Source organism: Marmota marmota, unplaced genomic scaffold (genome assembly GCF_001458135.2).
Source record: "Marmota marmota marmota unplaced genomic scaffold, marMar, whole genome shotgun sequence".
In the NCBI taxonomy this organism is placed as follows: Eukaryota; Metazoa; Chordata; class Mammalia; order Rodentia; family Sciuridae; genus Marmota; species Marmota marmota.
In genome coordinates this window covers 67,545,896-67,564,464 of record NW_025999900.1, presented here as the reverse complement: position 1 = coordinate 67,564,464, position 18,569 = coordinate 67,545,896, and the positions used below count along the sequence as shown (strand labels likewise).

Here is an 18,569-nt window from a genome sequence, read left to right as displayed (position 1 = left end):
GAGAGAGAGGGAGAGAGAGAGGGAGGGAGGGAGGGAGGGAGGGACCTAGAACATCGAGGACACTTCCATCACAGTAAATCATACTACTTCCCAAGGTAATCTCCTGCAAAACAGGACAAGTCACTTATTAAAAGGCGCTTAAATGGTTGGCCTTGGTGGTACACGCCTGTAATCCCAATGGCTCAGGAGACTGAGGCAGGAGGATTTCAAGTTGAAAGCCAGTCTCAGCAACTTAACGAATCTCTAAGCAACTTAGCAAGTCCCTGTCTCAAAAAAATTTTTAAAGGGGGATGAATGTTGGGGTGGGGCAGGGATGTGGCTCAGTGGTTAAGCACCCCTGGGCTTAATCCCTGATAACCAAAAAAAAAAAAAAGTGCTGAAATGGAATCTTAATAGAATACACCCACTTTACTACTAAAATAAGCCAACAAATAAATCACACACAACTTAAAACTCCAGGCCTGGTGAAAGGGACTACACCACCCTGCTGAGGGTGCCCCTCTCAATATATGCCCTGCTGTGGCTGCCCTAAAACCCTGAACGACTTCTGGCCATCACTTGGCAAGCTGACCAACTATCAAATTCTTGGAGTACAAGCATTCACTGGGAAATAAATTTTATCTCCAAAATAAATAAACTCTTTAGGCTTACTCTCGCTTTCCTAAATCGCTCCCCTCTCTGGATGCCCCCTCCTCATGGAGCCCTTTTCCTCCTTCCCCAAGCTGGCTCTTCCTTTCTGTTCCAGCGGCTCCTCCCTATCACTGTCACACCTGATAAACATGGACCCAAGTTTTTCTTTCATAATTGGTCTAATAACATACAATTAAGATGTGGCTATTTTTTTTCTTCATTTTATTTTCGGCCCTGCTGGGAATGGAGTCCAAGGCCTCCCCACACTGAACAGCTCTACCCATCTTAACTCCGCAATGAGAGGAGCCAGATCTGTTGTAATCACTCAGAGCAGAAGAAAAAAAAATGCTCCTTTGTGGAAAACAGTACTCCTCCTAAAGGGTCCCTGCACTGATGGAGGATGTTCTCCAAGTCCCACCCTGCACAGCTTCCTAGGCTTCTCTAAAGCAGGGAATTTTTTTTTCTCATTATCACACCTCGCTTTCATCCAGTACTCCTCCCGGCTTTTAAGAGGGTCACCGATACTTCTTGCCTTCCCAGCCTATGTGCCTAGGCCCTGGAACACAATCAGGAAAGGGAGAAGCCACACACTCTGAGTGAGTAAGGACACACACAGCAGGGGCAGAGGAACAAGCAAACAAGCTAGGGACAAAGTGGAGCCAGAGGCTGAGGGAAGAGCTCTCCAAGAAGAAAGAAGAAAGGTTCTTTGAGGAGGAAAAAAACAGGAGGCTTAGAGACTTAGAGACTATCTTTCTGCTTAGAGACTTGAAGCCCTAGTTCACTGTGCTGCTAAACGAACCCTGTTACTCTGACAATACTGATGTGACTTATATGACTTGATTACTTGAATTTTGAAGGTTGTTACTTACAGATAGAAATTTCACAGGGAAAAAATGCCAAAAGCCCTCATTGCACTGTCTAAACTACGGCCCTTCTCCCAGTGCCACAAAAACACCACCTGACGTTTTCAGGTCACTGGCTGAAGCAGACCCAGGACACAGGGAGCCGCCTCTGCACACACAGCTCCAGGGCAGGCAGAAGCCAGAGAGCACGTGACTCCATCAGCTTCGCTTCAGCATCAGAACAGAAAGGAAAAGCAATGAGGGTAATCTAAGGCAACTAACAGACTACATGCAACAAAGTGAAGTGCAGAAGTAGCAGGACAAAGACTACAGCCTCAAAATTTGCTACTCTGCTTTTTCCATTGTCTCTTTATCCTAACTTGATAAGATTAAAATAGTTTATATAAACTGGGAAAATCCTAAAAATCACTAGTTCTCTTTCCAAAGCAATCCTACAATTTAAAATATAATCCAAAGTTTCACAATTAGAGATTCCAAAGAGTACACAAAAGATTTTAACTAATGAGTGGCACCCCAGGCCATATGGAGAATATAATGGCATTTGCTTTAAAATCCAAACAGTAGGCACTACAGAAAAAAAGATTGATGCATTTCTAACTTAACCATAAAATTAAATCTTAGAAACAGCTAATTACATATCAAGTTCTTCAAGGACAGAATGGTTCTGCACACAAAACTAGCCCAACTTGACAGGGGGGTGGGTTCCCTTCTCAGACACTCTACAGAGGCCAAGCTCTTAAAAGCTCAGAGAGCTACTTGGAGGGTGAACAACCACTAAAGACACCCCAAATTAAAAAGGAGGCAGAACTGTGGCTTTTCATCACCACCCAAAGATACTACCCTGGACAAACTCAACTGCCATGCAAGAGCAGAAAAGCCCTCAAGGAGATCTGAACCTGGAGCTGGGCTCTTCAGACAGGAGAGTTTCTGCTTACCAATGCCATTCCAGCTCCAGCTCTAAAAACTGATCGACCTTTAACTACAGGAAATGATTCTAATGTAATCTACAGAAACTCACTGAGCATCTTTCCTTGAATTTCTATTTAGAAACAATTTTTAAAATACTTAACAAATGAAACATCAGCAATATTTCACCAAATCAAAAGTATTTTATAACGAGATATAACACAATGTTCAGCTGAAGCCTGCAGGCCTGGCTAGAGTTAGGGGTAGCAGTGTCATCTCATGGTTTTCATATAAGGAGACAGAAATAGAAATCGCCCTGTGTCTATGTACGTGTCTATCCACACTGCATGTCCGCAAAAGGTCCCCCCGGTCCAGGTAGTATCTCCCAGCTGCTCAAGTCCACTCTCACCACTCCAATCAAGCCTTGAAAAAGCCACAATGTTCTTTCCCCAACACAAACCTAAGCATGTGACACCCTTCCTCCCTTCCCACTCATCTCCCCTGACAAGAAAAAAAAATTGAACTTTCAGTAGCTTCCCACTGCTCTGCCCGTTAAGACCAAACTTCTTGGCCATGGCTATGGGTCCCATCTCTGGGCACGCCATCTTGCACAACCTCATCCAAGGCAACTGCAAGAGTTTATGTTGCTGCTGTAATGCGCTTCCACACATATTCTTCCTCCACAGTTCTAGAGATCTGAGCCACAGTCAGTTGACTGGGCAACATCAAGGCATGAACGTGCCCTCCTACGCCTGTGGGGAAGGCTTGTTGGCTTCTCAGGCTGCCTTGCACTGCTTGCTGGTACCTGTCCTCAGAGCACTTCACCCACAGCTCCCCCACTGGCTCTGACCCTCCTGTTTCCCTCTTAGGAAATCCCTGGGTTGAACAATACCTATCTGCAAAACCTTCCCACCTCAAGATCTGCAACTCACATCTGCGATGTCTCTTTTACCATGTGGGCAGCACTTTCACAGGTTCTAGGAGTAGGGTGTGGACCTCGCTGGGGCGCTAGTATCTAACCTACAGAGCTGACCCCACTGGCCCTCCCATCCCTCCCTACTCTCTACTCCCAGCAATAACGGCCTCCTCCTTCAGGGCTGGCACCAGGCTTCCTCCCATCACAAGCTTCCCTCCATCCTCTCCCCACATTGCCACTGAGCTTAATTCTACCTGCCCTTCCACTCTAAGCCCAATTGTCCCTTTACTGGTAGCATTTTATGCCCCCCAGAGCTCTTTTAAAGTACTTAACTCCAAAAACATTTACTTATGCAACTCCTTGACCTCAATAAGGTCTGGAGGAGGAGTTATTCCTTTGACTTCCCATGCTGGCTCACACACGCCTCAGCTGGTGGCTGAACATACCCTCCTCAGGTAGCCAAAGCTGCAGGTCAAGTGACTGCCCAGTGAAAAACTCCAAGTGTATTAAAAAGCCACAGACAGAAAGCAAAGAGCAGTTTCAAATAAGCAGAGTCAAAATCATAAATTGGGAGAACAGACACTCTGAACTGCAGGCATTCATTTGTAATCTAGCAACTTCTTAACAGTTGAAATCCCAGATGGCAGACTTCGGGATCACATGCAGTATGCAATGGACTGTGTGTGTGTCCCAGGCCAGCAGAGGTGTAATAGGAAGGACTGTATCACATAGAGTTGTCTAGAAACTAACCAGCATGCTTCCCCAAATTAAAGCATTAGATGACAGACCTCTCTCCACAGTAACTCACAGGGCTCCTCCACGCCCTAACAAGGCTGCACAGCACCTCATCACCCCTCTATTCTGAGGAGGAAGTTCAAGACTTCCTAGACTTCCCATAAGTAAGCAATGATGCAACAGACATTCTTGTGTGCACAACCTTGTACTGCTCTTAGCATAAGGAGAAGCTGCATCAAAGGGCACAGGTATTCTGAACTATCACTTCTAATAATAATGCACTCAACTATTCAGACAAATCTCTCTCCTGAGGCCACTTAAAGATGCTAGGTGACATACACAAACATCTCCTTAAAGGCACTGCAGGGACAATGATCCAATGAACACATATCAGGCCAATGTCTACACTAAGGCAAGAACACAGAGGAAGGCAAAGGAGCCAAGGCTGCTTTTGCCTTAAGGTCAAAGATAAATGAATTAATCAGACTAGAGTACAATGACCCATGCCCCTCAAAAATTAAAAACACAAAACTAAATAAAATGTGTCATAGATAATGGTTCAGAATTTTCTAAAACTGATAAAAAATACAAATAAATCCCAAGAAGGATAAGGATTTATATAGTAGTACCCTCATAGTACGGATGAGATATCACCATTATTAAAAAGGCTTAAAAAAGAAAAGGGGCCAAGCACTATGGTGTATGCCTATAATCCCAGCAACTCAGGAAGCTGAGGCAGGAGGCCCACAAGTTCAAAGCCAACCTCACCAACAGCAAGGCCCTAAAGCAACTTAATGAGACCCTGTCTCCTCTTAATAAAATATCTTAAAAAGGGGTGCTGGGGATGGGGACTGTGGCTTAATCCTCAGCACCACATCAAAATAAATAAATAAATAAATAAAAGTATTGTATCCATCTACAACTAAAAAAATTTTTTTTAAAAAAAGTGGGGGTTCTGGGGATGTGGCTCAGTGGTTAAGCACCCCAGGTTTAATCCTTGGTACAAAAAAAAAAACAAAGAAAAGAAAAGAGAAATATTCGTGTAACCCCAACTTCTATTCCTAAGTCAGAGTGTGAGTACACCAGATAGGAAAAGGGAGGAGAAGCTTCCTGGCTGGATCAATAGGAAGTGCACCACAGTCAACCTTTACAAAGCAAAAACTCAACAGGGAGCTTCCAGCACACGAACAGGGCCTGACACTACAAAAGCACTAAAGCAACTTGTTCCAAACGTTACACATGATGCTTCGTTAAATTTTCATTTTAATGTTCATTGTTTTAAAAAAAAAAAAAAGCAACTCCTACAGTAATAGAAAAAATTAAGTAGTTTTAATTAATAAAGCAAAGAATCCTTATTAATATTCAAAAAAACAGACAATTTAGGAACTATAAGAAAAAAGTGAGCATTCTATAATCTATCATACACTCATGCCTCAAAACATTAACAAGTAATGTGATTTCTTATTTTAACAAAAACACCATATTTTTTAAACTTTTAAGAACATAATGTGTGAACACTAACACATCATACTTTAAATATACATATTTAAAGATGCCTGTTTACCTGGCCCACAGGTTGGTTGGTCGCTGTTATACATATCAAATTCTTGTGCTTCAAGTTGTCTGTATTTGTTAATATACTCCATTTCCGAGCTCCTCTGGCTGAGTGACCTGAAAAGAATAGTAAAACCTGGATACTATTCCCCAAAACCACCAGACCTCTGTGTGCCAGAGTTCCTGTCTCCTTAGTTTACACTAAGTTATAGGGGAACATGCAAATAGCCAAGAAGCAAACTAAGATACACTCAAACTCACTGCTACCAGGCAGATGCAAATTCAAACAATGAGAACCTGTTTTTCACACACTAATGTTGCCAAAAAGAGCAAACAGCCTCAGAATATTTAGGGGGAGGTTGGGTAAGTAGAATGTGACCATTTATCCTAAAAGGAAATCTGTGGTATCTCCTAAAATGTTAAACAGCTCCTACAATCAAAACTTCCCTGAGTGAAATACTCACACCTGTAAACACTCACATGCATTCAGCAAACACCAACTGAGCACCTGCATGTGTGAGGTGCTCTCAAGACACCAGGTACAGCACAGTGAACAGAGCCACATCCTTGCCCTCTCAGAACTACCATCCTGGTGAATAAGACCCAATATGTAAGATGCTATGAATGCAGCTGAGAAAGTAAAACTGACGGAGTGTGAAGAACTCCAGGGAGGAAGAGCACTTTTCATGATATTCATGATGATTAAAATCTGAAAAACACATCCTTAATGTGCATGGTGTTTAAAGATTACCACAGCTCTGTTCACATCAGTTGATAAAAATGCTCAGGACATTAAGTATCATAAAAATGGCAAGTACACTGACATCCATAACATGCTATCAATATGCACGCTAAATTGTATTGTATTTTTGTTCCCAATGACTAATTTAAGGCAACTGTTGTCAGAGAATGAGTGTGTATGCTACTGATTCACTCAGTATGATGGGTAACTTGACTGGGCCAAGGGATGCCCAGATAGCTGGTAAAATACCATTTCCAGCTTCATCTTTTTTTTTTTTTTTAAGAGAGAGAGAGAGGAGAGAGAGAGAGGGAGAGAGGGAGGGGGAGGGGGAGAGAGAGAGAGAGAGAGAGAGAATTTTTTAATATTTTTTTTTAGTTTTTGGCAGACACAACATCTTTGTTTGTATGTGGTGCTGAGGATCAAACCGAGGCCGCATGTATGCCAGGCGAGCGCGCTACTGCTTGAGCCACATCCCCAGCCCTCCAGCTTCATCTTGTGAAGGCACTTCTGAAAGAGATCAGCTTTTGAACCAACAGACTAAGCGGACACGCCCCAACATGGGTGAGAAGTCATCATCCACATGAGGCCTACCCAAACAGAGCAAAATGAAGGGAAGGGTATAATATCTCTGTCCCCTGAGGTGGGATCACCATTTTCTTCTGCCCTCAGACGCAGAAGTACCTGGCCTTTGGGCTCCAGTACACACACTAGCACCTCCCCCAACCCCAGGTTCTCATATCTTCAAACTTCAACTGAACTACACCCACTGGCTTTCCTAGTTCCCCAGGATATCACCGAACTTCAAGTCTCCATAATCCCAGGAGCCAATTCTCACCATAATCATCCATTTCATTGGTCCTGTTTCTCTGGAGAGCCCTGATACACTTTAATAAAATGCTATTCACTTTAGAGCTTTCTTTTGCCTAATGCTAATAATTATAGCACCATTCTTTTGGTTACTGTTTGCCTAATATTTGTTCACTAGTTCACTCAATAAGTAACTGAAGTCTGACTTTGTGCCTGGCACTCTTCTGAGCACCTAAGCTGGGAACAGTCACCAGCACAGACTGCCCTCCTGGAACTTATAGTCCAGCTGGGGAAGGAGTAAATGAGTAAAACCAAAGAAGGTTAGATAAGGGCATAGGGGGAAATAAAACCAGAAGGAAAGATTGGGCAAGAAAGACTGCAACATTAAACACAGTGACAGATGACACTGAAGCAAAAGTCTGAAGAAGACAGTTGTACAGCTACTCACAGAGAAAGCTCTCCTCCCCAAGAATCCTGGGAAGCCCTGAGGCCAGAGTATACCCAATGTGGTCAAGGGAACCTGCAAAAGGACAATAGGAAGGTGATACCCAGAAAGGTACAGGGGAGGACTGGGGATACCTGGGGAGGGTCAGGGAGTAACTAGAAAGATATTGACTGCTGTTCTGAGTAAGATGGGATTTGAGCACACAGAGAGGTGTAAATATCTGACTCCTGCTTTAAGGGTGAACAGGTGAAGAGGCACACAGCAGACCCCCACCATCAACACCAACTATTGCAGCAATGAACCAGAGTGGCACAAAGATCAATGGAAACAGGACCCTGGGAAGACTGCACAGGCAGGGCCAACCACACTTATGACATATTAGAGTAGAGCATGGAAAAATTAAAGCTAGCACCTAATACCCTGTACAGAGTGGTTTCCCAATGATCTGGGGCCTCTGACAAGACAACAGCAGCAGGCAGATGAGGGAAGAAGGCCAAGATGCAAAGCCCCACCAAGCCAGGGGTGTTTGTCCCTTGTTTCTTCTGGTATTCCTGACCTGTACTCACTCCAGGGCAAGGTCCACACAGGAGCACTGCCCAGGGCCGAGGGCCAGGAGAAACCTTCAGCTCTGCCTCAAGGGGTAGCAAAAGGGCTGCCAAGGGTTCACAACCAGGGCAACTGCCATTTTGCCTCTTTTCTCCATTCTCTCATTCTGGCCCACAAGCAATACCATGGCAGGCAACAGCAACAGCAGCACCACGGGGCCAGCAGGAACCTAAGCCTCCCTTCCCATGGAACAGCTGTGCTAACGGAGGATGGGCAGTTCCTACTGCCCCTCTCCTGTTCAGCCCTCCCCCTGTGTGGCCCAGGGTGCAGGTGCAGTTGGATGATGTTGGCTACAGCTACAGGAAGGAAAGGGCTTAGAAAATGAACCCGAGGCTGTTCGTAGAGTGCTGGGGTCAGCACTGGGCTGCTCATGCTCTGACCCTTAAGAGCCATCAGACTCAAAACAAGGCTGAGGGCAGAATGACCACCAGGGGGCACATGTGCTGGACAAGAGGTAGGCTGCATAGCAATGGCAATGAAAACCAGCCAGATGCTGGAGACCTTAGCCTGAACACAAATGGGTCAGCTGCACTCCCCACAGAATTTCCACAAGACCCAGAGACCCTTGATATAATATTCACAATGCCCAGAATATATGTCAAAATTACTTGGCATATGAAGACCAGGAAATTCTCCTGGGTGGAGCAATGATCACTTGCTTTGCATATTGGTTATCCAATTTGGAGACCAAAAAAGTCTAACCCCTATCATCACACCAATTTCAAATCAAGTGCAAACCAACTACATGCCCAGGTACTTCCGTTTTTAAGGCCATAAAACCAATATTCTATATTTGATAATTTGTAATAGATTATGCTTCTAGAGACAGAAAGTCAAAGGAAGATATGAGTAAGCTAAGCTATATTGTAATTTAAAATTTATGACAAATATCTCTATGAAACATAAAAGGCAAGAACTGTGGTCACATGCCCATTTGCCACACATTACAAAGAAGCACACCATGAACTCCTGTAAATCAAGAATATATAACAACCCCACAGCAATATGACAAAAAGTAAATATATTGGTATCAAGTAAAACATCTTAAGAAGGAAATAATACTGAAAAAAATGGTTTCTTATCAAACATTAACTATAGTTTTCAGTTTTCCTGTTGTGGTATATCTACCAAAATGTACCACTCGACTGTTAAGGACTCTCATAATGTGCAACTGTGGCCACCATCCAGCTCCATGACTGTTCCCATGTTACAAATACAAACACCATACCCACTACACAGCAACTCTCCATTTGCCTCTACCACAGTGTTGGCATGACCCTTCTACTTTCTACGATTTTGACTAGTTATCTCATTTCAGTGGAATCTCATATTACTATTTTGCAACTGGCTTATTTCACCTAGCAAAATAGCTATGTTGTCACAGGTCATAATTTCCTTCCTTTTTAAGGCTGCAGTATTCCGCTGCAAGGAGAAACCACATTCTGCATACCTATGCTATGGTTTAGAGATGAGTATCCACCAAAAGCTCATGTCAGACGAAGCAAGAAAATTTAGAGGTGAAATGATTGGGTTATATGAGCCTTAACCTAATCACTACATTAATCCCAACTGGAAGCTAGGGCGTGGCTACAAGAGGTAGATCATTGGGGGTGTACCTTGGGGTTTATATTTTGACCCTGGGGAGCTGAGCTACTTCTCTCTGCTTCCTGGCTGTCTTGTACTGGGCTGCTTTCCTCCTTCACTCTCTTCCACCATGATGTCCTGCCTCACATCAGGCCCAGAGCAACACAGTCAGCCATCTATGGACTGTGACCTCTAAAACCATGAGCCCCAAATAAACTTCTCTTCCTTTAAAATTGTTCTTGTCAGGTCTTTGAGTCACAGCACTGAAAATGATGACTAAAATACCATTCACTGTCAATGGACATGACACTGGTTGCCTCTGCACTTAGCTCCTTGAATGATGCTGCTGACGAATGTAAGTGTAAAAACATCTCTTTGAGACCCTCCCTTCTACTCTTTTGGATTTAGACCCAGCAGCAGAATTGCTGGATCATATGGCTAATTCTATTTTAAACTTTTTGAGGAACCACCATACCGTCTCCCACAGCAGCTGTTCCATTTTACATTCTCATGAAAAGCACACAAAGGTTCCAGTTTCTCTACCTCCTTGTCTTTTTGATAACAGCCATCCTAAGTTAAAATCTGCATCTTCTCATGAGCTTGTATATCATATTTGGAGAAATATCCATTCAATTTCTTTTTTTTTTTTTTTTTTTTGCAGTGCTGGGGATGAAACCCAGGCCCCAGTTTGCCCATTTTTGAATTGAGCTTATTGTTGCTGCTGCTATGGAGTTTTAGGAGTTCTTAGTGTGTGTATTAATCTGATGACTCTGATACTTTTTCCCACTCCAGGAACTGCTTTTTGACTCTGCCAACGGTCTCTTGACGTACAAATGTTAATTTTCCTGAAATCCAACTTACTTATTTTTTTCTTTTATTCTTTGGGTTTTCAGTGTCATATGCAAGAAATCACTGCCAAATCCAATGACATGAAGTCTTAAGAGTTTCAGTTTTAGGTCTCACATTAGGTCTTTCATCTATTTTTAGTTAATTTTTATATGGCAAAAGGCAAGGATCCAATTTCCTTCTTTGCCTATGGATATCCAGTTTTGTTTTGTTTTTAACTTCATTTGTTGGGAAATAAAACTGTCTTTTCACCTTAAATGGTCTTGGCATCCTTACAGAAATCATTCCACCATATATGCAAAGGTTTATTTCTGGGCTTTCACTAATCTACTCCATTGGAATGTATGCCTTTATTCTAGCACTACATTTTTTTAATTACTATAGCTCTGTAGTAAGGTTTGAAATTAGGAAATGTGAGTACCTCCAGTTTTACTCTTTTTCAAGATAGATTTAGCTATCTAAAGTCACTTAAGATCCCATATGAATTTAAGATGGGTTCTCCTATTCCTGCAAAATACGTCACAAGATTTTTTGATAAGAGATTGCAATAAAGCTGTGGAACTGACATCTAAACAATATTAGATCTCCCAACCCATCAATATGGGGCATTTCCACTTGTGTTCCTTCTTTAAGCAATCTTTTGTACTTTTCATCAGATGAATCTTCTGCTTTCTTGGTTCATAAGTATTCTATGCTTTTTGGTGTTGTTTATGTTTATTTCTAGTGTATACAAATACAACTGATTTTTGTGTGTTAACTTTGTATCCTGTTACCTGTTATTAGTTCTCACTGGTTTTTGTATGTGTGGATCCTTTAGTGCTTTCTCCATGTAAGATCACATTAACTGTAGAGAGATAATTTTACTCCTTACTATTCAATTCAATGACTTTCATTTTGTCAACATAAATAACAAAAAAGATTTTCCAATGATAATGATTTCAATTTGAAATGAGCATAGCAAGTGCAAATGAAAAATGAACACACAAAGTATGGGTCTACTTAGGGAGGTGAAGAAAAACAAGGTTTTTGTTTTCATTTGGTTTGGTTTGGTGGCACGGGGGATCAAATCCTGGGCCTCACGAATGCTAGGTAAACACTCAACCACTGAGCTAAACCCCCAGCCCAAGACAAGGGTTTTTAAAGATGAAAAGAAGAATACATGAAAGTTATTTTGTGACAAAGAGTACATGGGCTACAGGCACTTATCATAGGAAGTGACTTAGTTCATTAGTGAAGACAGTGTTTCATTTCAGGTGTGTGTTCTTGTGTATCTGGCTAGCCGTCCTTGTGACTTGTGTAGCAAGCTAAAATTTGGAAAAGCCTTGGCAAAAGCTCTTATATGCATAGGAGCCCTTCAGATAATCTTTTATAGTTCTTATCTGTAGGCATGTGCACAAGGGCTCTCCCTTCATACAGAACCTCCTGACTCTACTTTCTTTGAGTTTGATACAGTGACTCCTTCTTGGTATTAACAACTTTCTCTATTCTTTTTCTTGCATAATTGATCTAGCTAGAACTTCCAGTACTGTACTGAATAGAAGAAGTGGCAGAGGCTGGGCTATAGCTCAGTGGCAGAGCACCTACCTAGCACATGTGAGGCACCGGGTTCGATCCTTAGCACCACATAAACAAATAAAATAAAGGCATACTTTCCATCTATAACTACAAAAAAATTTTTTTTTAAATGGTAGAAGTGGACATCCTTGCCTTGTTCCTGATCTCAGAGGAAAGTTTTCAGTCATTCATTATTGATTGCGACATAAATTAGAGGCTTCATATGTAGCATTTTTTTATGTTGAATTTCCTTATACTTGTAGTTTAAAGTGTTTTTATACAAACAATCCCTCATAAAAATGTGGGGTTATATTTTGTTTTTATGGTACTGAGGATTGAACCCAGGGCCTTGTGCATGTGAGGCAAGCGGTCTACCAACTGAGCTATATTCCCAGCCCAGAAATATGATTTTTAACTTGGAAAAAAAAAAGTAATCCAGAACTTTTAATCCCATAGCAAAGGAATTAAAAAACAGAAGTTTAGTCTCCCCATAATGAAAATTCTTTATTTGCAATCTAACAATTGAATACTTTATCTAATGACTTTGATTATACCATCTAAAAAGCTGTTCCTGTTTGCCTTGCAAGGTTCCCTAATTTTATTTTTCCAGACTTACCTTTCTGTATAATTCCTTATACCTCTAGAAATTTTACATATACACCCAGCACGAACAACATGGCCCTATTTTACTTGGACTCTTTAAAAATTTTATACCATTTAGCTTAACAAGATATGCCTAGAAAACTGTGACAACCAAAAGCTGATTTTTTTTAATAGTTCAAGCTCTGTCTTCCCATAAAATATCCTAATAGTGTTATAATTCATTAGAAGTAATTCATTTAACTCAATAAAATATTTAATAAATTCCAATGTTAATCTGATTTTACCCTTATAAACAGAAAATATTCATTAAAAGTACTTCCTTATTTCAATCTTCAAACACACACGTTCTTGATCTACATATTAGTAGGAGGAACACTAGAGATTGATATGTGGTCTCTACTTCAATATAACATCAGGAGAAAGAAAGAAATTAATTTGGAACAATACAAGTAGCATACAACAAGTGCTACAAAAACTGGTTTATATGAGTAAGTTCAAAAGAAGTTTACTCCCTGTGAGCTGAGGTGATAAGAAAAGAACTGTGAGCCTGGCATGGTGGCACACGTCTATACTCCCAGCAACTTGGGAGTCTGAGGAAGGTGATCATAAGTCCGAGGCCAATTTCAGCAACTTAGACCCTGTTTTGAAATAAAAAAATAAAAGGTCAGGAGCATGGCTCAGTGGTAGAGCACCTCTGTGTTTTTTCAATCCCCTGTACTGACAAAAAAATTTTTTAAATTGGAATTTGGTATTCAAACTGGCCCCTGAAAAAGAATTATGGTATGACTACATAGTTGAGAAAGAATAAGCATTTAAGAAGAGTCAGTGTAATTAGAGCTGAGGGATCAAAAGCAAGCAAAAGTGTGGGACAGTCAGGCCTGGCACTGGGGTGGTAGCAAGGAAAGAGCCAGGTGGGAAGGGATAACAAGGCTGCATAGAGCCTCAAATGGAAACCTGGTTTCTGTCCATATTCAATATACTCTGTTATATTTTCATCACCATTTCAGAAGAAAGACATTTTAAAGCGGTAACAAGAAGGCGATTCAAAGGAAGAAGGCAAGGGTCATTGCAATTTGAGTACAAAACCAGGCAGGATGTTTCTATCACGATAAACTTCATTCTTCCCTTCTCAGAGTGCTGCATGCAGCACAAGGTAAAGCCTGAGTGAGGGTAATGGATCCTGACATCCAGCTTCTCAGGACCATCCCACACACGGAGGTCTGATGTGAACAGTGTCTGTTCTTCATGGCTCATTGGAAACAAAAGCAACAGAAAAAAAACAAAAATTACAAAAGAAAAAAATCACTGTGTAGTTGCTTAACAAAGAGCCAGAGACCTTTCTTCTCTATCTACTCTTCCCCAAGATGAATACTGAATAGAAAAAATCAGCACAATAAAAAGCACTGCCTACCAAGACTCACCTAACCCATGCTTCATCGGCAGCTCTAAGACAAAACACCAAAATGCTTTCTATGAGGAACTATAAGATTTCACTTTAAACTAAATATTCTTACATCTATTTCTTTTTTTCCTAACAACCGATTATTGCCTTATGATGTTATATCCAGAGATTATCAAGTGCATGTTAAAGTTACCTACTTAAGTGTTTATAATGTCCTCTAGCATTTAAACTTGCTTTAGTATACAAATCTAACTATTCTGCAAGAAAAGTAATATTGAACATAACAGTTGCTAAATATTTCACATGACTGATATCAGCATGCTTTACCTATTTTGTTCAATTACAACAAAACTTCTCGGAGTGTGTATTTTGCAGATAGTCAAATCTGATCTATTTTTCCTGCTTTCATTAGAGGGGACAGTGACCTGGCTTCTAAATGGCCTGAAAGTTAAGCTGAAGAATAAATGCAACATGGTTATTTTTAGAGCTCTACAGGCATAAAAATACAGCACTAAACTGTGACCTACAGCTATGCACAGCAAAGCATCACATCATGCGACAGTCTTCACTCCAGCTAGGAGCGCATCTGTGGTGCTTCAGACGATGTTCTTCGTCACTACCAAAAACATGTCGGAATGCATTTGGGACCAGTATCCATAGCTGCCGGCATCTTTTTCAAATAGAATGAGCTGCATTCAAAAGGCAGGCCATTATATAATTTGGGAAAATTAAATAGTAAGTTATTTTTGTCATTTCTTCTAGCTTACTTACAAGGTGAATTAATGAGCAGTCTCTCCAAAAGAAGACATCACAACCTCATTCCTAACACAGAAAGTTATTTATTTCAAATACAGTTTCAGGGGGCAAATCAGGAGGCTCATTCGACAGAGGAAAATCCAGGAGAACGAGATATGCCTGAATGAGACACAGCTTCATCATCAATTTGAGTACACTGTGGCAGCATCCCCACATCAGATCCATCAACTTGGAAGGTAAGCTTTAAGCTTTTTCTGTATAAAGCATAGACCAAAAGTATGTCTTTGACAGCCCTTTCCAATACATTGGTATTTTAAAGCCTCTGAAGAACTTTTAATAGCAAGTGTTACTTTCAGATATTATTGTTTGTAGATTATCTCTGACTTTATGTATTTAACTTCTGCTTAGCTACATAAAAGTATTTTCAAAGCTTGATTTTTGGCACTGGCCTAGTTAGAAATTTGAAGACTTTAATCCATGTTCTAATCTTATTTTGACCTGCATATCTAGCCACTGAAAAACTTATGCACTTTTTTGACAGTTTTATTATTCAAATAAACAAACAAATATTTGCTGATCAGAACTATAAAACTGTATAAACATAAACAAGTGAGACTATTTCCACAGGTTAAAAATGCCATTCTTTGGTTGGATGAAATGGCCAAAAAACAATTCCTACAAACCTACACACTATGCTGACTCAGATATAGTGACAAAGACTCTGCTTCGGGAATTAAAATGGCATCTAAAGGAGCGAGAAAGATTCATACAAGAGATTGAAAATGAGCAAAAAGTGAAAAAAACAGGTGTGGATTATAACTGGCTTAGAAACTACCAGAGTCCCCATACAACCATCCCAGCTGCAGAGCAAAGACAACTCGAAGTTCTTTGTTCACAAGTTCATCCTTGCCAAACTGGAACTATTCTCAGCAGGTAAATATACTGTGTTCTCTTCTGATATTTGCTACACCCAGGTCTAAGATCCTCACATATTTAGACTGGAAATTGTAACCTAATGCATAAATTCTTTAATCATGCATACCAAATACCCACATACCAAAATCCCTAGAGATAAGCTGGATAAAAATATCTGTGGATATCTCTCTGGTAGGAAATTCAATTAGAATCAAAATTTCTTTACTTAGAAGCATAATTTTAGAGCTACGTACAGATTACTCAAAAGGTGGGTAACTAGTCTCGATCACATTATGTAAGCTATACTTGGAGTTGCAGGGACGTGACAAAAAAAATTGTGTGAATTGGATATTCATTCCTGCATTCCCCCTAGATTTCGAGAAGTTCTAGCAGAAAATGATGTGCTGCCATGGGAAATAGTCTACATCTTCAAGCAAGTTCTGAAAGACTTCCTCAGTAGTCCTGACAAAGGGACTCAGCAGGAGGGCCCACAGCACTCCTGGGACACAGGCTGTCCCCCCACCTCAGCACTCCCAGGTGAAAGCTCCAAGAGTCCAGAAAAAGATGAAATACCCACCATCTCAAGTTACGTAGACAGGAACAGCAAGAACAGGTTCCCAGCATGCTCGTACAGAATATGGAACCTACCGTACTACTACCCACCAAGTTAAGGTTCCTATAACCAAGCTTCCGTGTGCCATCCAAGAACCAATACTCCTAACATTAAACAAAAGCGATGTGACTTCAGTTTTCTTTGTCATGAGGTCAGAAGTTAAAATTCCCATGGATGAGTATCCTGTTTTAAACTGTTCTTTTTTAACCACTCTAAACATGTAATGTTCTCACTGAACAGTATGCTTCTAACTAAATTATTTCCTAAATATTTTTTTAAAATGTTTAAAGTGTTTTCTTATCCTTCAAACACATCTCACAGGAACCAAGGCAATTTAGTATGGATTTTTATATATTCTGTGTGAAACTTAGTTAGCTAAGTTAGTTATTCTAAGTTAGTTAGCTTAGTTAGTTATTCTAAAATAGGCTATGTATAAAATAAATGATTACTGTGAATCCTATCTATACAATATAACAGTGGAATGATGTAAATATCCCATGATGTGATGTCATTCTCGGCTGGGGACAGGGGAAGGGGGCATTGAGGGAGGAAATAACCTGCAGTTTACAAACAAAGTAGTGCTTTATCCTAACTCAGATTCATTTTTAATTACTTATTTTCTATCTTAACATTAAAGGAAAGTATTAAAAACATCTCTACAGTGTATCAGTAAAAATAAATGGATTTTTTTATCCTACTTCAGAAAAACTTTCAATCTTGACAATGTATACTCATTTAAAATAGCAAATTAGGGCTGGGGATGTGGCTCAAGTGGTAGTGCGCTCGCCTGGCATGCGTGCAGCCAGGGTTCGATCCTCAGCACCACATACAATCAAAGATGTTGTGTCCGCAGAAAAACTAAAAAAATAAATATTAAATTTATCTCTCTCTCTCTTCAAAAAAAATAAAATAGCAAATTATTTAATATATAAAAATTTTACATTTTAATAATTTAATTAAAGTAGAAAATGATGCATTAGTCAAATTTATTCTTTTGTTAAAGAACTGGAACCCTGGGGCTGGGTTGTGGCTCAGTGGTAGAGCACCTGCCTAGCATGTAAGGCACTGAGTTTGATTCTCAGCACTGCATATAAACAAAGTAAAGGTCCACTGACAACTAAAAATCAAAAAAAAAAAAACCTAGAATATTAAAACCTGTACCATTTCTTTCCTCCCCACCTTGAGGTACTGGGGATTGACTTCTATCAGTGTGGGATACTCGACTCCACACCCTTTGCATTTTTTATTTTGAGGCAGGATCTCACTGAGCTGCCCAGGCTGGCCTTAAACTTGAACCTCCTGCCTCAGCCTCTTGAGCAGCTGGGATTACAGGTATATACCATCATGACTGAAGAGGTAGAGAGCTGTGTCATTCCAGGATGAGAATGCATGCCAGGCCATCTGTCACCCAAAATCCATCTTACAACCAGATTTTAGAAGGGAATAGAATAATACACTCTGTTTTGAGTTTCTCTCATTTTGTAATTGGCAATAACCTAATAACAGTGCTTCTTAAGAAAGTCTTAGCTTATGAAATTTAAAACTATAGAGTTGTTTCTGGAAAAAAAATCAACAAATAAAATAGAAATTTTAACACAAATAATTTCCTGAATACTAATAGATCAAGGTTTTTATTCACTGACTATTTATAATACCTAAAGCTGGCAAAGGAATTAGGGTCAAAAATACAAAGGACAGGGCTGGGGTTGTGGCTCAGAAGTAGAGTGCTCACCTAGCATGCATGAGGCACTGGATTCGATCCTCAGCACCACATAAAGTAAAATAAAGACTTTGTGTTCACCTATAACTAAAAAAATAAATATTAAAAAATACAAAGGACAACAAAGGGGGAGGATGACTAGGAACTCTGCAGGTATATTTTATCAAGAGAAGGTGGTGTGAGCAGTCACAGAAGCATTTAGCTAGGGAACAATGAGAAGTAAGTGAAGACATTCACGGGAAAGAGCTCTACACAGGACTCGACACAACAGACTCTCCAACCACAGCACTCCTGACCAGCCCAACCCATGGAATAATGTTAAAGTAAGTCCTCTACATACCAGGAACATGTGTGCCTTCCCATTCAATCCTA

The 18,569-nt window shown here is 40.5% G+C and overlaps 2 protein-coding genes across 5 annotated transcripts in view; one reads left to right on the top strand and one right to left on the bottom strand.

Annotated features, from left to right (window-relative positions):
• The window catches only part of Tdrd9 (tudor domain containing 9), a 78,139-nt gene extending 71,937 nt beyond the window's left edge, over nucleotides 1-6,202 (bottom strand). For 2 of the 4 annotated variants that reach the window (XM_048799434.1, XM_048799436.1), the window contains exon 1: nucleotides 5,615-6,198. In XM_048799434.1, the coding sequence (XP_048655391.1) occupies nucleotides 5,615-5,696 (82 nt within the window). In that variant the 5' untranslated portion in view covers nucleotides 5,697-6,198. Of the gene's footprint in view, nucleotides 1-5,614 lie in introns of all 4 variants that reach the window. The other 2 variants (XR_007346040.1, XM_048799435.1) reach the window with 2 other exon arrangements.
• A 9,187-nt stretch (nucleotides 6,203-15,389) lies between these two features.
• On the top strand, nucleotides 15,390-17,162 carry Rd3l (RD3 like). Its single transcript, XM_015489807.2, has 2 exons — nucleotides 15,390-15,882; nucleotides 16,238-17,162. The coding sequence occupies exons 1-2, from the start codon at nucleotides 15,584-15,586 to the stop codon at nucleotides 16,533-16,535; spliced, it is 597 nt and encodes a 198-aa protein (XP_015345293.1). The 5' UTR covers nucleotides 15,390-15,583; the 3' UTR covers nucleotides 16,536-17,162.
• The last annotated feature ends 1,407 nt before the right edge of the window (nucleotides 17,163-18,569 follow it).